The 21,788-nt window shown below is 46.1% G+C and overlaps 2 protein-coding genes, 1 long non-coding RNA gene and 2 other non-coding genes across 6 annotated transcripts; 1 reads left to right on the top strand and 4 right to left on the bottom strand.

Moving 5' to 3' along the window:
* Positions 1-241: 241 nt before the first annotated feature.
* CCT6A (chaperonin containing TCP1 subunit 6A) lies at positions 242-6,086 on the bottom strand. The gene is made up of 14 exons (XM_086859578.1): positions 5,864-6,086; positions 5,518-5,581; positions 5,025-5,159; positions 4,284-4,457; positions 4,039-4,142; positions 3,340-3,450; positions 2,707-2,866; positions 2,407-2,489; positions 2,047-2,143; positions 1,654-1,801; positions 1,276-1,409; positions 1,057-1,159; positions 721-793; positions 242-566 (listed from the first exon to the last, which is right to left on the bottom strand). Exons 1-14 carry the CDS (start codon positions 5,995-5,997, stop codon positions 494-496), a joined length of 1,593 nt encoding a protein of 530 aa, XP_086715704.1. The 5' UTR covers positions 5,998-6,086; the 3' UTR covers positions 242-493.
* On the bottom strand, positions 3,567-3,703 carry LOC111937987 (small nucleolar RNA SNORA15). Its single transcript, XR_002868820.2, has one exon. It is a non-coding gene; the product is annotated as a small nucleolar RNA SNORA15 (small nucleolar RNA).
* Positions 4,581-4,712, bottom strand: LOC111937988 (small nucleolar RNA SNORA22). Its single transcript, XR_002868821.1, has one exon. It is a non-coding gene; the product is annotated as a small nucleolar RNA SNORA22 (small nucleolar RNA).
* A 3,892-nt stretch (positions 6,087-9,978) lies between the features above and the next one.
* Positions 9,979-18,804, top strand: PSPH (phosphoserine phosphatase). Of its 2 annotated transcripts, XM_086859577.1 has the most exons (6): positions 9,979-10,264; positions 14,515-14,673; positions 15,301-15,435; positions 16,887-17,032; positions 17,746-17,894; positions 18,618-18,804. In XM_086859577.1, exons 2-6 carry the CDS (start codon positions 14,534-14,536, stop codon positions 18,726-18,728), a joined length of 681 nt encoding a protein of 226 aa, XP_086715703.1. In that variant the 5' UTR covers positions 9,979-10,264; positions 14,515-14,533; the 3' UTR covers positions 18,729-18,804. The 2 variants fall into 2 exon arrangements, with proteins under 2 accessions (XP_086715703.1, XP_023794957.2); XM_023939189.2 differs by lacking the exon at positions 9,979-10,264 and having other exon boundaries at positions 14,408-14,673.
* Positions 12,323-13,466, bottom strand: LOC147649616 (uncharacterized). The gene is made up of 2 exons (XR_015278531.1): positions 12,824-13,466; positions 12,323-12,686 (listed from the first exon to the last, which is right to left on the bottom strand). It is a non-coding gene; the product is annotated as an uncharacterized LOC147649616 (long non-coding RNA).
* Positions 18,805-21,788: the final 2,984 nt, after the last annotated feature.

Below are 21,788 nucleotides of genomic sequence, written 5' to 3'. Positions count from 1 at the left end.
TCAACCCATTCTGCACTGAACTCAATTCACAAGCAAGTACAAAACTATTTAAGTGATTGCCTTAATCCAACATTTTTTTTTTTTAATTTACTGAACAAATTCCAGAGCTGATCCCACCCTGTTCCCAGAGTATCTTTTGAGCAGTAATTTCACAAAATTACCCTAAGTAGGACTCAGGAATGCAGCCCCCCACTGCAGAATGTTCTGGAGGGCTTGAAGGGTGAAAAACAGACAGCCAAAGCACAGAACAGAACAGTTTATTGGGCAAAAAATGGAAAGCAACTGCAGCCACACAGTTCAGTGAAATAAAAAATAAGTAACTCCTTTTTAGAGCCAAATCTTTGATTAAGTTGCTGAGATTTTGGGTGGCCCTGTTACCAAAGGGGCTGCCCCTCACGGCAGAGTGACTTCTGGTGCTGGGACACCCACCACAGCCAAGGACAGGGCCCTGGGGTGGATTCCTTGGAGAATTTCCACAGGGAGCAGCTCCAGCTCAGCCCTTCAGGGAGGACATCCCAGCTCTCATGATTTCATCCACCAGGAGAATGTTACTGGCAATCACCGTGCTGGAAACAGGGAAACAGCAAAGAAATATTGTTACAATTGCCAAAGAGATTAATTTTTGTGTTTCGAAACACGTTCCTGTACATGGGATCTCCAGTTCCACATCACTTAAACACACGCAGAGTAATGTTAGAAGCTAAATACTGCCAGCCTTACCATGAATGAAGCAGCTGCTTTTTGACATTGTAATTATCCCAGATTCCAGCTGCTGCAGCCACCATTGGCTCTCCTGCAACAGAAGTGAGGCAGCCTTTAAACAACCAGTTCACACAGAGGCTTTCTGCTGGCTGACATCTGATACAACTCACTGCATCCAGCCCTGTGCTAAAAACCTCAAATCAGAACACACTCAACTACAGCAGCCTGACTGCCAAGGCTTCTGTGCAGCTTTTTATCAATAAAGGTAAAACTTCCTGCATTCAGAGCACTCTGTTCTTCAAAGCTGAGCCAGATTCTTACTGGAGCATCACCCTGTGGCTGAGGAGTCCTTACCAGTGTTGAGATCAACCCCAGTGAGCTGCCCCGACTCCATGTGCTCTGTCTGGACCTTCACCAGCGTCTCCTGGGGGTCGTATCCCGAGTTCTGAGCAAGCACCTGGCACAGAACAAAGGGACTGGCTTCATTTTGCTGATTACAGAGCCCTCCAGCAGAAAAATCAGTGAGTCTGTGTGTGCTTTAAAGCTACTTTATCACCCAGGAACTCCTTTTACCTTAGGAATGATGAGCAGAGCATCAGCAAAAGCCTGCACTCCGAGCTGGGCTCTTCCTTTCACGTTGGGTTTGTGTTTCACAAGAGCATTGGCTACTGCGACCTCCAGTGCCCCTGCTCCTGGCACCACACATCCTGCAAGGGAAAAACACCTGTTCCAGTTTAAACAGCTCATTTTTAGTGTAGTTTGATCTCTTCCCTCCATATCCTGCACCTGAACAGGTGAGTACTTAACATGGGTATCAACCACAGAACTATAAATCACCTCACACTGAGCTCAGGCTTGGACTGGAGCAGGAAGCAAGGGAGCTGATACAGAATTCCCTAACTTTGAGCTGAGTTTCCACAGGTCCTGTGGATTAACAGGGAGGGGACTCACCATCCTCAATGGCATTTTTCACAGCCCGCAGCCCGTCCCTCACTGCATCCTTGATCTGGGTGAGCGTGTGCTTGTTGGGGCCCCTGATGAGCAGGGTCACCGAGCGGGGGTTCTCACACTTCTCAATGAATGTGTACTTCTCCTCTCCCTGTGGAAAACGGGGTCATGTTTGCCTCTCAGCCTCTTGCCTCAGCAATGTGTACACAAATTAATAAACTGGATGCTTTCAGGCTCGGTTCTGCACTGACAGCACTTCAAGAAATGATGAGAAGCAGAACTTTATTTCAATTTTCTCAGTCTATGGCAGGAGCAAACATCCAGACAGATGTTCACGTGGAAGTGGATTTTAAGTATTTTATTTCAATACTCCAGCTTTACTCTTCAAACACTCACCAGGGTGTACTCATAGATAAGCCCTGCGTGTCCCAGGCAGTCAGGAGTGAGATCCTCCACAGAATTCATGGCAGTGCCACCACAGGCCAGGGTCAGTCTGACAGAGAACAGGCACAGCTCAGCTTTGTGTTCAATAAAACCCAAAGTCACTGACAATAAGTGTAATATTTCAGCATACAGAGCCTAGGCTTGGAACAGTTAGGTTTTGTTCATGGAAGAGCCCTTAAAAAAACTAACTTGTAGAATTAAGGCTCTTCTGTTGAAGTGGAATTTTAGTCTTTGAAGATGGATTTAAGTCAGACTCAGTGTCTCAGTTTGGAAGAGCAGGTTATTGTACCCTCTCCTCTCCCCAAAACTGACCTTTCCATGTTCCTCCTTTTAGCTCTCCTCAAAGCAACTATTCCTTCTTTGGCAAGGGCATCCAAGGAAAATGGGTCAATTCCCTGGAAACAGAAAGTCACCATCAGCATAAGGACAAAGCTGAAAACACCTTCTCTCACTCTGACACTAATAAATTCTTCTTCAAGGCTCAAAGATCTCAGGTAGGAACTGTACATTATATTCAGAAGTATCAGCCTAAATTTAGCTAATTCTGTACCAGGTGAGTCACACAAGGAAGTCAGCACTTCAAATAATCTTCAGTTATTCTCTTCATCTCACCTTCTGGTTGATCACAACGAATCCTTTGTCTGAGTCGCCACAGACTTTTTTTTTCAATTCTATGATTTTTTTGACTCTGTCTTCAATGAACTTCCTTTCTGCTTTCACCAACTTCTCCCTCTCCTCAGCACTTTTGTAGAAGAATCCAGAGCTCACCTCTCTGAAGGGGAGAAAGACCCACAAAAAAGGGGTGAGAAAACTTCCTCTCTGCAGTAGAAATAAACTTGAGCATAAAGAATGGGCCTTTCAGTAACATTCTAAAGAATTCAACCCAATTCTAAAGAAATCAACCCAAACCAAACCAGTCCTCCCAACCCACACTGCTGTTCCTGCTTTCTAGTTCAGAGATTTTCCACTTCAAAAAATAAGGCAGACACTTGAAGCTGAGAAAACTCTGAAGTGTATCAATGTGTTTGCTCTAGGATATCAAATTATGCCCAAAAAGGGAAGGACTTTCAACCTTTCTGTGATTACACAACAATGTGAAAATAAAGTGAAGCTCTGCCTCTCAGAGATCTTTCCATGTACCACCTTTCCCAAAAGGGCTGCAGAAAGGACATCACCTTTCACCTTCACAGCCTTGGTTGGTATTTAAGCACACTTTAAATAAAAGTCCATTTGCTGTGTACTCACGTTTTCTCATACTCCAGAGATACATTGCAGGTAAGAACAAAAGCATCTTCCACTCTTTTCTTCATGTCAGGGTGGCGAGCTCCATGATCCAGAACCAGCCCCCTGATCAGCCTGCAGGATTAAAAACCACTCTGGCTGTCAATGGACACAAATCCAGGATTTCATGGAGAGAATGGAACTGGTCCAACCCAAACTGCCTGGGCACTCGTGCTGGCAGTGAACATGGATGATGTGTTCCCCTTCCAAGGGCATGCCCCTTCCCATAAAAAAGCACACCAGGCACAGTGGAAAAAAGGAATTTGCTCTGGCATGGTGTCTGACTGCATCAGCTACTGAGGAAAGCTAGTGCAGAATTCATCCATGCACTGAGGGAAACAGAAATCCTATGGAATATCCAATCCCAGTTTCCATTTATCAAGTGCTGCTTTGTATTTAACAGATGCCAACCTAAAGCATCATCAAGCCACAGGCACTAAGAAAAAAGAATATTTATCCAACATCATTAAGCCAGTATTGTTCTTTACTATTTGATAAATTTATCAAGGAATCAAGTCCAGTGACTGAGAAACTTCTGGCAAGATATTCTTGGCTGAAATCTGTATTTCAACTTTTATAGTGGGAGCTTCAGGACACAGTAAAGAGAAACCAAAACCCCTCAGGGCCCCATTAAACTGAAGCTCAAGGACGCTCCTGACTTACGTTGTGTCTGTTTCTGATTTGTGTTTCATCTCCATGATTTCCACCATGTACAGGTCAATAGGCTCACCTGGTTTTCTGACTGTCAGGACAGAATCTACCACAGCCTGCAACACAGGGGAGGAAAACATCCCAAAATGACCATCAGTCTTGCAAGCTCACATCTTTCACACTTCAAATTATCATCCCAGCACATTCATAAGCTGGATCTCTTCACACAAAGAGGCACAGGGGACAGGGACACTCACCTCTGTCAGGATGTCAGCAAGCTCAGCATGGACTTTAGTCCGGAGGGATGTCCTGGCAACATCAATGAGGGTCTCCCTGTCCATCTCCTTGGACACTTTGACCTGCTCCAAAACCTCAAGTGCTTTTTCCTTGGCAATCTCAAATCCTTCTGCTACTATTCTAGGGTGCAAACCCTAAGGCAAGGGAAGAGAAATCATTGGACAATGGAAGACAAAATGGTCCTTTTTCCACAAACAGAACCAGTGTTTTCAACATTCCATGGAATAGCAAAACACAGGGAGTATGCTACACAAGCCAGGTGTTCTGTCCTTCTGAATACATATAAAAGGAATGCAAATCCTTCCAATGCAGAGGAAAAGTACAGATTAATTTAGCACAGAACTGAAACCAAGGGAACTACAAAGCACACTTGGGTGTTCGCTGTGCAATATCCATGTTTACCTGCCTTCAGGAAGGAGCTCCTTTTTAACACTGGAAGTGTTTTGACTCACGAAAAACAAAGTAACAGCAGGTATCACATAAAACCTTAAAGGCTACAGTATCCACAACAAGTCAGTTTGATTCTGAACAAGTTTTAAGTCCTCTTTTCTAGCTTTTCCCCCTTTTTACAACTTTTCAGTTTAAGCAGAACAATATATTTATGTTCCACTCCCATTAAACATTAAAAAAAACCAAAACACTGAGGAGTCTCAGTGAAGGTTTTAACTTGCCCACCTACAAATGAAACACTTCATACATACCTCAGAAATATAAAGATCTGCCTGCTTTAGGAGCTCTCCAATGATGAGGACATTCGAGGTGGTGCCATCTCCAGTGATGTCATCTTGTGCTGTTGCTACTTTTGCTATCAAGGAGGCTGTGGGGTGTTGGATTTGCTAGACAAAAATAAGAAGCTGAGCAGTTAAGTTTCACTGCAGTGGTACAGCAAACAAAAATCTGAGATCAGCTACGAAAGAATTGAAGGTGATGTTCTAATGTTTTACCTTAATTGGTTTGCTACTCCTTTAGCTGGTTATTTTATTACTTCATATGGTACCATTTTTATTTTTAACATTATTTTTGTTAAAAATACAGTATTACCTTAACCTGCACTTACTTCTTTACTCCCCTCCCAAGAGACATTTTGCTTTCAATAGGTAAGGGTGGGTGGGGCAGCGGGGGACGCGATTCCCCCTTACCCAAAAGGCGCTCGTCCCTCCCTAAATCCCCGTGCGAGGACCGGCCCCAGCTCACCATTTCCTGCAGCAGCACGTTGCCATCTTTGGTCAGTTTGATGTCTCCGGACCCCGACACGAGCCTGCGGGCGGCACGGGCCGGGTGAGCAGCGCCCCGGCCCCAACACACGTGTGAGGCCGCGGGCCCGCCCGGCTCCTTCCCCATCCATTCATCCATCTACCCCCGGCCCCGAAACACGCGGGGGCCGCGCCGCTCCCCCCCACCCCTCCGCCACTCACCCCGCCTGCCTCCGCCTTTGTTCCCTTCCCCACATCCCGGCCCTCCGCCGCTTCCCCTCACGCCTCCCCTCAGCCGCGCTCCCCCCCAACCCCACCCGCGGCGAGAGGCGCGGGTGCTCCCTCACATCTTCATGGTGCCCTTGGGCCCCAGGTTGGTTCTCAGCACGTCCTGCAGCCCGCGGGCCGCGCTGATGTTGACGGCCAGCGCGGCCTGGGCACGGGCCACCTCGGCCTTGGGGTTGAGCGCCTTCACCGCCATGACTGCGCTCCGCTCTGAGCCGCGCCGGGCGGGGCAGCGCGGCCCCGCCTACCGTCCGCCCCTTCTAGAACGCTCCAGGCTCACCCATTGGTCCCCCGGCGCGATGCTGCATTTTTATTGGCTAGAATACCTGTCGCTCATCTCGGGTGCTCCCGCCGCTGAGGCGTTCCGGCTTCTCATTGGTTCAATGGAGGGCCAGCCGTGCTCTCATTGGCTGCAATGCCTGTCGGTCCGCTCAGTCCCGCCCCTGCCCCGACGCTGAGGGGCGGGCATGGCGCCGCCCTCAGACTGGGCTGTGCGGGGGTGAGGAGCGATGCGGGGAGGGATTGTCCGTGCTTAATCCGACCTCTCATGTCACAGACGCCCCCAGCAGCTCCGTAGAACCTTGAGAATAAATAATTAAACCCCGTGATTTCACATTAGACCGATAGAATTAATAGTTAAGTGGACTGGATTAATAATCAATGGTTCTTGGTTAAATTCGGGGTTGAGGTTAATCAAAACTCGTCTTTATAACGCACAAGCTGATGTTTAGGGCACCGGGGCTTTCATAGCCTTCAGTGCATCCCCTCTAGCCGAGGCTTTCCTGGGCTGAATCTCTCCCAGAAGTTCTGAGGGTAGGGATGGTCCCTCCCAAGGCCACGCCGAGGTTTCGTGTAGAATAAAACCAGAAATATTGTCAAGACAATATTGATGGGTGCTGAAACGTTTGTTCTACGTGGCCTGTCAGGGCTCACTCCTGGAAACAGTTAAATATTTGTGTCTTTGGACTCTGAAACAGAGGGATGAGTGAGTTTCCCTGGAGAGGAGCTTGAGAAGAAGCTCCTGCCACAGTCCCTCACATCCCTGCGGGCACTGATTGCACCAGGTTTGGATCCCAAATTGCTCCATCTGGGCTTGTGCCCTCAAACACCCACTGGAGCACTCGGCAACACCAGCTGTGACACAACCCTCTTCTTATTTCAGGTGTTGCATGGGGCAGGTCCCAGCCCTAAAATAATCCCCAGGCAGTTCCCAGTGTTCTGTAGCCCAGCTGCTCCAGTGGTGCTGACCACAGGGACAACTGAGACCATTATTTTGTCAGTATTTGGTACAGGGAAGGCAGAGACCCTCCCTCAGCACTCGCCCACCAGGCATAAAGGTGCCTAGAGAAGCTGGCAGCGTGCAAGGCCAGGATGGATGGGATTTGGAACAACCTGGAGTAGTGGAAAGTGTTCCTGCCCATGGCAGGGGGCTGAAACAAGATGCTCTTTAAGTTCTCTTCCAGTCAAAACCTATGAATTCTATGAAACCTCTCCATCCCACTTTTTGCAGCAGGGGGCTCTGGATGCAGCCCTGGATTGCTTCAGCAATGCAACGAGCTGGACATATTTCCACACCACCTCCAGGAGCAGTCTGAGCCTGCTGTAGGGTCCAGTTTTGCTGCACAGGAGTTTTGGGGGAACCTTGGTGAGAAAAGTCAGTGTCAAGTGTCAGGGCAGCCCGGCTGGGTTTGGCTGCAGGCTGTGGCACCTGCTTTGGATGAGGATCTCAGGTTTCTGGGCAAAATGCCATGTTGTGCATGAGAGGAGGACACCCACATGTGGCCTGTCTGTCTCCCTGGAAAGGACAGCTGCTGATATCCTTAGGATTCTGGTTTTTTAATGTTTTAGGTGGTGTTTGGGCATCCTATAAGTCTGGAGCCCTTTTGTTCAGCTGAGCAGTGTCTTGTGAAATATTTTGATGCTGACTCCGGTGGAGTGGCTGGGCTTTCTCCTCTGTGATTGCAATCATTAGGAATAAACATTAAACATTGCAAAATGCAGGGAATCACACTTGCCATTTCAATATTAGCTCTGAAACTCTGTTAAAATGTTGTCTGCACTTTGTTGGGATGCTGAAACCATAACAAAACAAAACACCAAACCTGACTCAAGAGGCTGCTGTGCAAATATCTGAGATGCAATGTCCAGTTAGAACACCTGGATCCCCAGCTCTGCCCTGGATTCTGGAACTCCCAGGTCAAATATTTTGTTGCTCATGCTTCTCTGGTTTGTTTTCTTTTTTGCCTGCTCCTCTCAGGGCTGTTCTCAGCAGAGGGCAGCCTTGTCAAACCCATCCCAGCAGGCTTGTTGTATTTTATATTTTCCTTGCTGATGCCTATGGAAAGGCAGGAATTGCCCATCTTAAAACACCTGTCTTGTGTGGGGCTGGCAGTGATGTGGGTCAGGTTCAGGTTTGTGGGAGCAATTATTTCTGCAGGCAAATAAAGGGAAAATTTAGTTTTGAGATGGTTTTTCAGGAGAAGAGGGAGAAAATAAAAAAAGAAAAAGCTGTTTTCAAAGACATCCTAATCCTCCATGCAGGTGGTTTCTGCTTTCTTTTTTGTACAAATGGAGAGGTTCTGTAGTGATGTACAAGTGCTGGATGCTGTGTTTGTATCAAGTTTGTACTTTCACTCCTGAGCATCCTCCTACAGCTCCCAGGCAGAGCTCTCTCTGTTTCTTTGCTGGCTCACATTCCTCAGGATAGTTGTTTTATGTTATAGTAACATTTCTCACGGCATCTACACATTAAATTCCCATTTTGCAGCATTTTTCAGCTATCAAGACAAGCTTTTCTTCCTGTTTTCAGTCTTAGCTGTAGAAATGTTCTGTGTATTTGTTTTTTATGTGTAATAAAAATAAAGGGCAAATGCTTACCAGACTTAAATTGCCCTATGGATTCAATAGATCACACCAGGTTAGAATCAAAATATTTAACTAAATTAAAGCCAACATGTCCATTAAACTAAGCCAAATAAAGGCAATATCCTTCATGAAATATTCAGCAGCAATTCTCTTAGTCAAGCCAGGCGCTGCTTATCTTGGCAAAAACCTCTCTGAGATTCTCAGTAAAAGCCATTTTCTTTCATCTTTATCAAGATGGGTTTTCCTTTAACCTTATTCACAGAAATGATTTCTAAATCTGCTTTAAACAACATCCTGTCCTGCCATGATAAAGCTGACAAACAGCAGCAGGCTGCTGATCCCTGGCACCAGTTTGACAGCACAGGGGCTTGGTCCCATCTTCTCCTGACTCAAGAAGTTACTGGGAGACGATCCTGTCAACATTTGCTCGTGTACTGGGAAATTCTGAAAACACATAAAGGGAGGAGGGGCACAAAAGGTGATTTGTTTTAATTAATAAATGGAATTTTGAGGGGTGACACTGCCAGGATGGCAGAAGAGGTCATGCCCAGCGGTGCAAAACAGACGGGCAGCAGTCACAGGACTCCTGGCACAAGTGAACAAAAGCAGCTAAATCAGCTAAATCAGCTTTTCTTGACCTTGAACCAAACAACTCCTGGGCTGGCACTCTTCCATTTTCCAACCCACGGCAGTGTGCGAGGGAAGCTCTTCCGTGGGATGCCAAAACACAAGCACGGGCAGCTTTGGCAATTTTTCCACAGCTTTTGACAGCACTGCATTTAGGGAAGCAACACAGAGCTTTTTCCCATGTCTTTTCCCTTTGCTGCCGAGCTTTTGCCAGCTTTGGACGTGATTTGTGTGTGTTACTTTGCTCAGGGATGCACTGACAGCTTAAGCCAAGAGGAGATATTGCAATCTTAAATACCTGTAGCCAGGTGGGCTTGGACTCTTTTTCCAGGCAGCAGCTGACAGAACGAGAGGACACAGTCTCACATTGTGCCAAGGGAAATCTAGGATGGATGTTAGGGAAAAGTTTTTTATTAAAAGAGAGATAAAGTGCTGGATGTGTTAAAAAAAACACCTGGATGTTTTTAAAAAAAGACTTGGATGTGGCACTCGGTGCCATGGTTTAGTTGAGGTGGTGTTAGGGCATGGGTTGGACTCTAGGATCTTAAAGGTCTCTTCCCACCTAGTGATTCTGTGATCTGAGCTCACAGATCCTCTCTTCTCTCCCGAAAACAGCGTCCCTGTCTCGCCTCTGATTTCTGCCAGGAGAAGCTGCCGATGATCGCTGTTCATCGGTGCCCAGGGAGGGCAGAGCGAGCTCCCCGCGCCGCCCGGAGCGGCTCCTCCCCTGCGGAGGTCACACCTCTGCTGCCTCCTCTGCCCTGCTCCGCTCCATGTGTGCCGGAGCCTCAAACAAACCCCCCGGCCTGCCTGACTCAGCGCTTTATCAGGGCCGGAGAGGCAAAATGCGGCTCTCGTCCAGCTCAGCCCGTGCGTGGGGTTTGTGTCGCTGAAGGGCTCGGCTGATCCCTCCCTGTCTGGCGCAGCCGGGAGGTCCCAGCGGCAGCAGCAGCCACGGCCGGTTCAGTCCTGTAAGTCACCGGCACCGGGGTTTTCTCGCAGGTCGGAAGGAGCTGGCGTTTGGCTCGCAGATCCGTGACACCGGGGGGGTTTTTCCAGCAGGGAAAATGAGGAGGATCCTGTGCCTGTGCTGTCCGGCACCGGCGTGGTGCCTGTTTTATAACAGCGGCGTGAATGAATGATGCAATCGGGCACGGGGGGAGCAGCAGCATTTTGGCAGGACAGGCGAGAGGGGATTGGAGAGTTGGGAGGTGGATGTCAACATCCAACAGGTTCCTTGTGCCCTTTTTCACCTGCTTTTCACGAGGTGCTTAAATGAGTTCGCTGTGAGGCACTGCTGTGCAGATAATCGTGTGGAGCTGCGAGCAGCTCATCTCTTGACTTGCAGGCAGCTTTGTGCCACTGCCTTTACAAGCTGAGCAGGAGGTTAAAGAAAAAATCTCAAATGAAATAGGAAACCCAGGAGGTTTAACAAAAACCTAAAAAAAAAAAAAAGAAGGAAACCTAGGAGATTAAGGACTGAATCTTCCTATTCTCACCCTGCAAACCACAGAAAGTTATGGGCGGATGGGTTGAACTTCTAAAACTTATATAAAACACAAACACAATTTGCTTAAATATAACTAATCTGCTTAAATGTATCAGCTTTCCCCTAAAGCTTTCAAAACGTTGCTAATTCTGAGGATGAAAGCTCAGCACTGAAAAGCTGTGTCACTGTATTATTGCCATTTTACAGACACAGAACTGGAAACAATGAGGATTAAGTGGTTTGTTTAAACTCATACCATGGAAACACTCCTGGGAATGTTCTTAGAAGCTGTAGGAGGAAAAGGTCCTGAACAAACTTTCAAGAACTATTTTCTCCAAATCCTTTGCTCTGAGCAGCAGTTTCCCTTCAAGGCAAAATAAACAGTTTGATGTGGTTGAACCTCTGTTAGTGTTCAATACAATGTTAAATGGGGAAGCAAATCAGAAATTGTTTGCAAACAAGGATATTCCTGAGTGCTGGGTAATATTCCATTAAGATTCACTTAATCTTCATTTTTAACAGCAATAAATGTGATCATCATGCAAAGTAGCAGTGTGGCAGCACTTCTGCAAGCTGAAATATGACAACAAGGGAGGTCTAGTCACAATGAAGGGTTTGAGAACTCATCAAAACCTTGCAGCCCCAGAACACCTGCAGTTCTGAGCACCACTTACTGCTCCTGTTTGCATTACATGTGGATACAGAGGATGGTGCAGTTTTTCCCAGTGAGGCAAGTGCCCTTCTTTGAAGGGACAGCAAACAGAGAGGATTTCAGTTGTTTTCCTTTCCCATGTGCTCTTACATAATTCCCCTGTTTGTGACTCCACCCTGTCTATTATGAAAGAGAATTATTTCTTGTGAAAATGTCTTCTTTATTTTTTTTTCAGAACAGCCTAATGAAACACTTCATAGTCTGGAGGCAAGGAGATCTCACGGGAATTCCACTTTTCCCTTGTGATTTCCTTTTTTCTCCATCTTTATCTCAAGTTTCACCCTACCTCTCTCTCTCTGTCACTCTTTTGTCTTCTTTAGTCACTTCTTTATTCTTCTCTTCCCCATAATCTTCTTTCCAGCTTTCCCCCATGATATTTTATATTAGACCTGTTGAAATGTTTGCTGCTTGCATGTTTTTCAGGGTAGGAATTGATTACCTACCTGAAATTCAGTGGTAGGATGATCAGAGATTCATTATCAGTGTTTTTCATATGGAAACAGAACCATCATTTGTGGGAATTTCTTTTTTCTTCCCATCTCATTAAAACTTTACACTTTTAAGCAATCAGATGTTCTGCATTTTAGAATAATTAATCTCTGCCACTTACACAGGCCTGGACCACTCTGGAATACAAAATTGTTTTTACCTGACTGCAGCTGAGATTTGTCCATAGGAGGGTTTTACACAACTTCAATTCTTTTTGCTCTGATACTGATGATTTTTGCAATTCTTCCCTTCTAATTTTTCATTTTTAGACAACATAAACCACAGTTTGAAACTATTTTCAAAGAGTTCTTGCCTGCAATAAAGAGAGGACAGGCTTAATTCCAACTGTGACTCCACAATAATTCTTTATTTGTCCATCAAAGTGCAAACTCCACCACAGCTTTCATGTCATCATTGTAAGGCCCATGCAGCAGGGAAAGGAACACGGGAAATGTGACTTTCAGAGAGAAGGAAACGTGAACATTTCATCATTCCCGCTCCCAGCATGCATTCACAGAGATAACATTTTTCTGGGACAGGTGAAAGCCGCGTATCCAGGCCGAAATTCCCGGCTGTCAGCGAGCAGTCACGTCACGGAGCAGTGTCCCCACATGGTGTGGCACTGTTGCAGTGCAGCCGTGACGCCAGTGTCACACCTGACCTGGGATCACGGCCCTGCTGCTTGGAAAACCGGCACATTTCACTGCAAACACAAACACAGCGCTCTGCAGTCCAGGCAGAGTCAAGGCTAAAGCAAAGTAAACGTGGAATTTACATGTCACCTGCCCAGCCAGTGCCAAGCCTGACCTCAGAACTGGCCTCTGTCCCACCAAGCCTTACCTCAGAGCTGGGCTCTGCCACAGGGAAGTTTTGATGTCCACGGCCACTTTTGTTTTCTATGCTGTGCTGATGGCTTATAACTATTTTTCTTACATATTCAGTGCAGTCTTTGTAGAAGAAGATAAACCCCCACATGTCCTGCAGCAAATAATGCTTTAGTCATGATGCTGAGGCTAGGCTGGAGTTTGATGGTGTGTCCATGCACCAAGGGCAGAGTTCTGCCAGACTGCAGCTCAGAGGGGCTCTGTAAAAACCCTTTTTTTAGATATCACCTCTAGTGCCACCCTCAAAGGTAGCAGAATAAACCCCACAAAAAAATCCTTTCTGAGAGCTGCCTGTGCCTCTCATGTCACTTGTTGTCTCTGTCCTTTGCTTGTTGACATCTTCAGAATCTCTTGTGCAGATACAGCTCCTGGCTGTCCACAACAGGTTTCACCACTCAGGCTGGGTGGTTTCCTTTAGACAGATTTCCACCTTTCAGTGATAGATTGGAGCATTCTCTTTTATTCTGTGCACAAGAGCAGATAAGAGAGGTGTGCTCTACATTTGTAGTGATGATGGGAATTTCTCATAAAGCCTTTCGTATCCTGATATTCACTGCATCCTGGGAATAAACCCAAAGGTTCTTGTTCCTGCTTTGACCATTAGTGAGAGGAAAACAAAAGATGAAAGGTTATAAAGACATCCATAACTCTTAAGAATGCACTGTTTGATGGTGTTTTTCCCCTATCCCAGGAAAAGAACCCACAACCCAGATCAATCATGCAAGACATGTTCCGAGAGATGTTTGAGGGATTGGAAGAAACAAAAACTTCTACAAAAATCTGAGAAGTGAGATAAATAGGAAGGTGTTGTTTGTGTCTAAATTATAGATTAGTAGATAGTAAAACCCACAGTGAATTAATTCCCCTATGAAAGGATGAAGCACAAGGCGGGTGGGGATGAGTGAGAGATACTCAAGTCCTTAAGCTTCTGATCTGCAGAAGTGTTCAATAGATTGAAGTGGACAGATCTAAAAGGGTAGAAAATAAACATTTGTCAGGGACTGTTATGGAAAATATGATATCTTGATGGGTTGAGTGAAGTTCTCAAAGGCCAAGGGTTTGATGGATGCATAAAAGGCTAATCCCCAATGTTAATGGTCCGATCTTTTATTAACGAGGATGTAGAAAAGGATCTAAACCTTCCCAATTCAGGAACAACCACTCGTTGACAGGTTTAGGAGAGTTTGCAATCAATCCTCAGGGCCTGGGTGTCCTGCAGCAAGACTTGTTTGTGTTGTCATCTCTTGTGACACCCCAGCCTGGGAGAGATGAGCAATCAAGATCCCCCTGAGATGAACCAGAGCCCTGCAATCCCACACAGCACTTGGCAGCCTGGTGCCTCAGCCAATGCCAAGGATTACAACCTTGAACCCACGAACATCAATGGGCTGAGGCAGCAGGGAGCAAATCAGCAGCAGCCCAGGGCTCCACAGCCCACCTGGAGCACGGGGTGACCATCAGTAGGCAGCAACAGGCGGGAGCAAATCAGCAGCTGAGCCAGACCTCCACCGCCATGCCGGCCGGGATAAAAGGCGTGAGCATGCTGTGCTCGGCCCTTCTCGCACGCACCAGAGCAGCAGCACCAATGGCTCAGGAAACAGTGCACTACTCTCACTCAGAGAAAGACTTCATCTTGTCCCCTCACAGTAAGAAGGCTCCCAAAAGGATGGCGTCCCTGATGGAGCTGAAGGAGATCTTCCGCAGCGCCGACGCCGTGTGCTTCGACGTGGACAGCACCGTCATCAGGGAGGAGGGCATCGACGAGCTCGCCAAGTTCTGTGGGGTTGGGGATGCTGTGGCAGAGATGTACGTATGGCTGGGGAACTCACACAGAGCCAGGCAAAACTAGCCAGGGATGGGGTTAGTCTGTGATCAGGAATTTATCCTTTACAGTCATTTGACTCTGTTGTAGATTATTGCAGTTTATAAAGGGGTTGGGGTAATGAGTGGAGTTAATGCAGGATGAAGTAATTTGGTTTGGGAATTGTGAGGCCACCCAGCAAAAGTATCCTGGCATAAATTCTCTAATGATAATTTTGATAGACTAAGAGCAGCTTTCATCAATTAACTTGGCTAAGCAGAAGCACAGCACCAAACCCTGCTGTGAACAAGGAAACCTTACCATGAGGTGGAGGAGAGGGGACAGTGCTCCCAACCCATCGCTGAGGCTGAGCCTGGGAAAAGCACAAGCTGAAGCTGTTAGCAAAAGCTTTGTTAGATTCAGCTCAGGAATATGGTCCCAGAATGGCATCACAGAGGGAATGGAGCCATCTTCCTTTGCTCCACTTTTCTCCCATCCTGGAGATCTCCTAGCAGTGGACACCACCAATCTTTGGATCCAGTGTAACCTCTCTTACCTGGTTCTGTGTCACTCCATTGCTGGGAGAAGGCTCAGCTGGTGCAGTGTCCCTGATGTGGTTTTTTGTCCCCCAGGACCCGCAGAGCCATGGGTGGCACTGTGACATTCAAGGCAGCTCTCACAGCACGGTTAGGTCTCATCCGGCCCTCCTATGAACAAGTGCAGAAATTAATATCTGACAACCCACCTCAGCTAACTCCAGGAATAAGGTAAGAAGAATTGAATTTTTTTCTAAGTATTCAGGAAGCAGATGGAATAAATAAACCAAACTCTGTGTCATCAGTGATGCTGTAAGGCCACAGAGCTGTTTTGTGTTGCCTTCCTGCTCCATCTCCATGCTGGGCGTGTACAGAGCTTGGATCAGGAGCCTGACTCCATGGCAAGTGCTTAAGCATCCATGGAAAAAGAAAAGACTCTTAGGTACTAGCTGGCATCTTGGCTGCCAAGCCCAAACCCTGGCTTGAGGATTAAATGGGAATAGGAAAGAATCTGTTCAACCACTGGTTTTTCAGGGGTGATGGGACTGGGAGGAGATTCAGAAGCTCCCTAAATTTGGTCTATTCTGTAACTCTGTTCCCTCTCTCCGACTCCTGAGTGCAGTCACACCCCTGGCTCAGTTTAGGGGATCCATTGCTCAGAGCTACCCATTCTGAAGTCCCTAAAAACATTAAAATACTCATTAAGCAAACACACATAAATATGTGTATTCATTTGTCCTGAGGTTTGGAATGAACATGAACTATTTAAACTGAAAAGCTCTGGGGATTTTTTTCCCTATTTGAATTGTTTCTAACACTTGAAAATAATTTCTTTACTACAAAATCGGACCATAGCTTCAAGTGAAAAATATTTTTGGCATATAAAAGGAGTTTTAGATGATCCTGTGCTTGTATTTTATCTTTTTTCTGTAGAAGACAGCTAGAGGTAACTACAGAGAGAACATAGTTTCCTTGTTCATTGATTTTCACGTGATTTTCCTTTTCATTCCTTCCCTTTCTTCCTCCTTTTCTCTGTCCTGCTTTAAGCCTCTGCTTTGCTTTTCAGTCTTTAGTGTTTCTGCTGTTCCTGCTACCCCTTCCCTGCTCCCCTTGCTGCAGGTTGGTCTTCCTGCCTCTGGAGCCAAATCCCTGAAACTTTTCTCTGCCTTCAAGTCCTGCTGACATGCACTGGGGTCACACACTTCATCTCTGGATTCCTTTTCTGTAGCTGGTGTCCTCTTCTAAAGATGACATCAATGTCCAGCATCTGGTGAACCAACTCTGAGCTAGAAAACATTTGCACTTGGCACTTTTCAGCCCACTTGGCATCTTGGAGCAGTGGTTTTATCTCATTCCCTGCTTTTTGCTGCATTCCAGATTCATTTTCTTGCCGTTGTTTTCACTCCAGAAAAAAATTTGAACACCATCTGCTCTCACTTGTTGAAGGGAACTATTGTGAAAGTGGAAAGAAAACAGTTTTAGGGAGTGCTTGTTGTTGAGGAATGAAATGATGGTTTTGTCCAGCTGTTTCCAGCCAGGTGTGTGCACAGAGGGAAACAGGGAAAAGCTTTGGGCAGCAGAGATGGATGAAGCTGGAAAGCAGCACACACCCAAATGAGGCTGGAATAGCACCAAGCTGGTTTAGGAAGGATTCATTTGACCTTTGTGCTGTCTCTTCTCAGGGAGCTGGTGAGCAGACTCCACCAACGAGGGGTTCAGGTGTTCTTGGTCTCTGGGGGGTTTCAGAGCATTGTGGAACACGTGGCCTTGCAGCTGAACATTCCCACAGCAAACGTCTTTGCCAACAGGCTCAAGTTTTACTTCAACGGTGAGAGTCCCCTCAAATCTCCCTTCTCTGCTCATTAATGGCACTTTTCTGATCCAGCTGTCAGATACTGGGCTGCAGACACTGTCCTGTTACCAATCCAGCTAACTCCATGGAGGAAAATTACAAAACCTTACCAAAACCCAGCTCAATGTAAGAAACAGAGCTGCTGTTACTTTTTAATTGCAAGCTGTGCCAAAGGTAAAACTTGTCACAGCTGCTGAGAGCAGAGTTTTGTTTTCTGCTGCTCCTTCAAGTGAAAGAGCTCCTTACCTGAGCTGCTCTCACAAACCTCCCTTTCAGTGGCTTTGGGGCCAGCAGCAGAGCTGCTCTGGATTTTAAGCCAGAGTTCCCCAGCAGAGCTTTAAGAGCTAAGAGTAAGTACTGAGAGGTCTAAGAGCTGTAGGTACTGAGTTACTCAGGGTTTCCTCCACTGCATCATCCTGGGTGCTGCCTTTGGGATGTTCACACCACAGCTGCTGGGAATGGATTGACAGCACTGCCCACACAGGTCTCTGTTTTTCTCTGAAAATCCCCTCACTGAAGACTTGGCTGAAACCCCAGTCTTAAACTTACCTTGGAATTATTTCTTTGGGATGCTGATGCTGGGAGTTTTACAGGACTGCATGCAGTGAAGTCAAGACCACAGGCAGAGGTGTTCCTTCATTTACAAGAAAATACCTGTATTTCCAACTTGTCCTTCCACTGTTTTCTAGGAGAATATGCAGGATTTGATGAAACACAACCAACAGCTGAATCAGGGGGGAAAGGGAAGGTTATCACTCATCTCAAAGAACAGTTCCATTTCAAGAAAGTGGTTATGATTGGAGATGGAGCTACAGATATGGAAGCCTGCCCCCCTGGAGTGAGTATTACAGAAATCCTGAATTCCTTCTGAGCAAATCCTTGGGGGGAAAAAGAAGAGTGAGGTTTGGATTCTTTAATAAAAAAATTACCAGAAAGACAACTTTTATAAATGGTCATGTCCCAGGGAGAGATTTTAATTCCATTTCCCCTTCAGCTCCTTTCCCCACACAAAAGTCCCCCAATACCCCAAAGCATCTCAGGATTTGTTTAAGGATGGAAACCTCAAGGAAAAAAAACAAAAAACAAAAAACCCCCCACTGCAGTGGAAATTTTAAACCCTGCACTTTCACTGCAGGGGGTTTTGTGAGATGTAGAAATGATGATTGCTCTGGTTAATGATTGAGGACAGGGTTAAAGTTTGCTTTTGGTATCTCTCAGATGAGGTAAACAGAGGTAAGATAAACAGGAGAGGGGTAATTGTGGGATGCTCATGCATGAGTCAATGTGTACTTGCTCTTGAATTGCATCACATTTACATCAGATTCTCAGTAAAATCTCACATCTGGACAATCTGGAAGCTACAAGGCACTGAGAAAAACCCCAACAACCAAAATGCTGCAGAATTAATTGTTAATAAATCTGAAAAATGAACATGCGAAGGAAAACAGGGCAGGGAGGAATACCGTGATTTTCATATCCAGTCTTGAAAGCAAACATAATTACTGAGAACTCCATTCCTTCCAGGCAATAATCCATGTACCCATTCCTTGTGTTTTTCCAGGATTGCTTCATTGGATTTGGAGGCAACGTAGTCAGAAAGCAAGTAAAGGAGAAAGCAAAATGGTACATCACCCACTTTGACGAATTGCTAAAGGAGCTGGAAGAGCGATAAATCCTCGTGTAAAATAATCTATTTAACACCTGTAAATCCATTATACAATGCCATTAAACATTTATTTGTTTGCAAACTTGTGGGCTGGAGCTTTTAATGATGCTGGGAGTTGGGGACCTTCCACTCTGGCTCGTGTGGCAAATGGCACTGTTCTACTTAAATAGATTGTAATGAAAATGGGTAAGATTTTTTTATAAAGCTTTGCTATGGTGGAAGAAATAAATTGATTATTTACTTCCAAGTGAAGACCAAACAGAGACAATAAGAAGTTAAAAATACCTTAAGGGATTATCTCCAGGTCAATATTGCACATCTGTTCTTTCATCAGTAATGCCTCTACTTATTTTGGGTGATAAAAGAACAGGGCCACAAACAAGAACTTTGCCTAATAAATAATAATAGTAATAATAACAATAACAGTAACAATAACAACAATAATAATAGTAATGTAATTCAGGCTACAGTTTGGCAGGTACCTTTCACTGCACAGAATCTCAGTAGCAGGTAATTAGTGAACAGGTAGAAAACATTGGTAAATATCTCTGAGATCATTAAAATTATGGCTACAGAGATCCCGAGGTGTCATCTGTTACATCAGTTACTCAACCTGAGGCAGGAGCTGCATGGAAATGTGAGACAGATCCAACGTTCATCCCTGGCCAAGAAACATTTTCTGCTGAGGGACAGAGTGGTTTCCATCCTTCATCAAAATACCCCAATCAAACTCCAAACTGCTGATTTTGGGAAGTGGTCCCAATGTTTGTGGAATTGTTTTATGCATCTACCAACCCACCCCCATCAGCTGGAACAGGATGGGAGCAAATTCATCAACTTTTAAAGGAAATTCTGGGAAACTTCAGTCCCTTCCTCTGCCTCCAACACGGATTAACCCCCCTGAACCATGCCAGAGTTAAGCCTGACCTGTTCTAAGAACTCTGAGCTCCAGCTGATGGATCCTGGTTTTTTAAGGAGTCTCTTTAGTGTCTGATCCAAGAGAATACACAGGGTAAATGCTGACAAATCTCCTGAGTGTGTTTTTTGGTTTTTTGTGGGACTTTTCTCTCCCCGACTTGTAAGAATCTCACCTGTGAGGATGTGAAAAGCTTTACCCATGTTAAAAAACATCATGCCTGCCCTTCCTTCAATCCTCACAACACACAGGAGGAAGATGGGTAAATATGACATGATTTAGTGTAAAAAAATTGAGTATCTGCAGAGGTTTTTATCTTCTAAGTGCTTACAAAGAGCCCCAGTACTTTTCCAGAAACTGAAGCCTGGCAATTCTCTTTCACCCCACCCCATATTTCTGGATGGAACAGAGACAAGTGACGTCCCTCCCCTCCAAAATTTCACATTGTCTCATAATAATCACCACTTTTCACAACTAGCACTGAATTTCCTCAAATTGTGATAATTAAACCAAGGTGCCACGAGACAGCTGCTGTCCAATAAAGCACCACCAGAATTAAAGCAAATTCTGCTTCTGTTGATTCTGTGACATCACTGAGTGGGGGACAGAGGAGTTAACACAGCCCAGAGTGAGCTGTGCAGCCCTCAAATGTTTTTGGCTGGAAGTTACAACAGCATTGAAATAGCAGAGAAGAAGAAGGGTTAAAAGAAAACAAATCCAGAACCAAACTTGTGATGCTTTTTGGAGCAAGGGAGACACACAAGAGCCCCGGAGGGTCTGTAGAGACTTCAGCAAACCCCACAAAAGCCAAGCAGACAATGGCTGGCAGCGCTCCCCACAACTCCTGGGAGTGTTAAAGATGGGCTCTTTGAAATTCTTCCTGAGCAAAGTCCCAGCCAGCTCCCAGGGCAGCTCATGGACAATCCTGCTTTTGTTCAGGCAAGGCTGCACGAGCAGGGCACGTCTGAAGTGTTTCTGCTCCTGCTGTTTCCCTGTGCAATCCCACAGCTTCGAAGATAAGGAGTTTGTTTGCTGTTTTTTATGGAATTGAAAGGCCACGAAGGAAATAAATCTGACATGGAGCTGATCAGCTGGAGCTCCAGGCACTGGGACATGGCTCAGGGCTCTGTAATTCCCCCAGTGCCAACATCCCTGGGAGGAGGGATGTTAACATTCACAGCAGGAGCTTCTGCCAGTCGGGGCACTATGGAAACGTGGGGCCGTGCCAGGGATTTCACAACAGCTCTTTAGGTCGGACTGGCTTGGAAATAAAATGCCCCCCTCCCCTTCCACTGGGCAAATATTGAGGCTGACCTCTAGCCCAGGAGGATTGCTGAGCTCAGGGAGAGGCTCAGCTGTTTTGTCTGTGAAATAGTGGAAAATTCCCAGCAGGGAATAAAGCGGGCTGAGGAAAGTTTTGGTGTCACAGATTTGCCCGGACAGATCCCAGCACCAAGGGGCAAAGTCTGGGGAGCAGCACAGGTCACACAGGGAGCACCTGGGCTCCAGGTGGGTCTTCTGACCACCAGCCTTCATGGAAAGCCTTCTAATGTGATTATTCAATGAGGGAGAGTTGCTTAAAATTATATATTTGCATGAGGGACAGTTTGCAGCCTTCTCCAAGACAATTAAACCTGAGTTTTAATTGTGTCATTGCAGTGGAGGAAGAGGTAAGAGTTGCCAGAGGCCCTTCCAGGCACTGTTCCCCACTTTCCAAACTTTGGGAAGCGACTTCAGTTCTGAATCCAGCAGCTCTGCTGGAAGAAATGCTGAGGGATTGCTCATCTGAGGAAAACCTGAACTCAGCCATGGAATTAAGAGGGGAAAATCCCAACAGCATTCACAGAACCAGGGAAAACCAAGGTCAGGCAAAGGGAAGCCAGGGAAGATGGCATTACCCATTTACACTGGAGTTCACATTGTTACCTGTGAGGAAACGAACAGGAATTGTTTTATCTGCAGGCAGAAGAAGAGGAATGAATCTGTACCTGAGGGCAATCAGAGCACGAGCAGGAAGCTCAGAATGAGGGGAGGCACATCCACAACACATCAGGAATCGGGGAGAATTCAGAATTCGAGGGGGAATTCAAGATCCTGGGAGTGGGTTAGGGACCTGCACTCTGTGATGTCACCCCACAGGACACCCAGTT

This window comes from Cyanistes caeruleus, chromosome 21, assembly GCF_971803275.1.
Source record: "Cyanistes caeruleus chromosome 21, bCyaCae1.hap1.1, whole genome shotgun sequence".
In the NCBI taxonomy this organism is placed as follows: Eukaryota; Metazoa; Chordata; class Aves; order Passeriformes; family Paridae; genus Cyanistes; species Cyanistes caeruleus.
The sequence above is the reverse complement of the archived record's forward strand: the minus strand, read 5'-3'. Positions and strand labels throughout refer to the sequence as shown.

Bases quoted from the DNA above. Each gene is read 5' to 3' on its own strand.
- CCT6A (XM_086859578.1), bottom strand. From the start codon at position 5,997: ATGGCGGTGAAGGCGCTCAACCCCAAGGCCGAGGTGGCCCGTGCCCAG. The intron at 2,490-2,706 runs GTGAGATGAAGA...TTCTGTTTCCAG, and splicing joins TCGTTGTGATCAACCAGAAG to GGAATTGACCCATTTTCCTT. The intron at 794-1,056 runs GTAAGGACTCCT...CTTCTGTTGCAG, and splicing joins TGGGGTTGATCTCAACACTG to GAGAGCCAATGGTGGCTGCA.
- PSPH (XM_023939189.2), top strand. From the start codon at position 14,408: ATGCTGTGCTCGGCCCTTCTCGCACGCACCAGAGCAGCAGCACCAATG. The intron at 14,674-15,300 runs GTACGTATGGCT...TTTGTCCCCCAG, and splicing joins GGGGATGCTGTGGCAGAGAT to GACCCGCAGAGCCATGGGTG. The intron at 17,033-17,745 runs GTGAGAGTCCCC...ACTGTTTTCTAG, and splicing joins GCTCAAGTTTTACTTCAACG to GAGAATATGCAGGATTTGAT.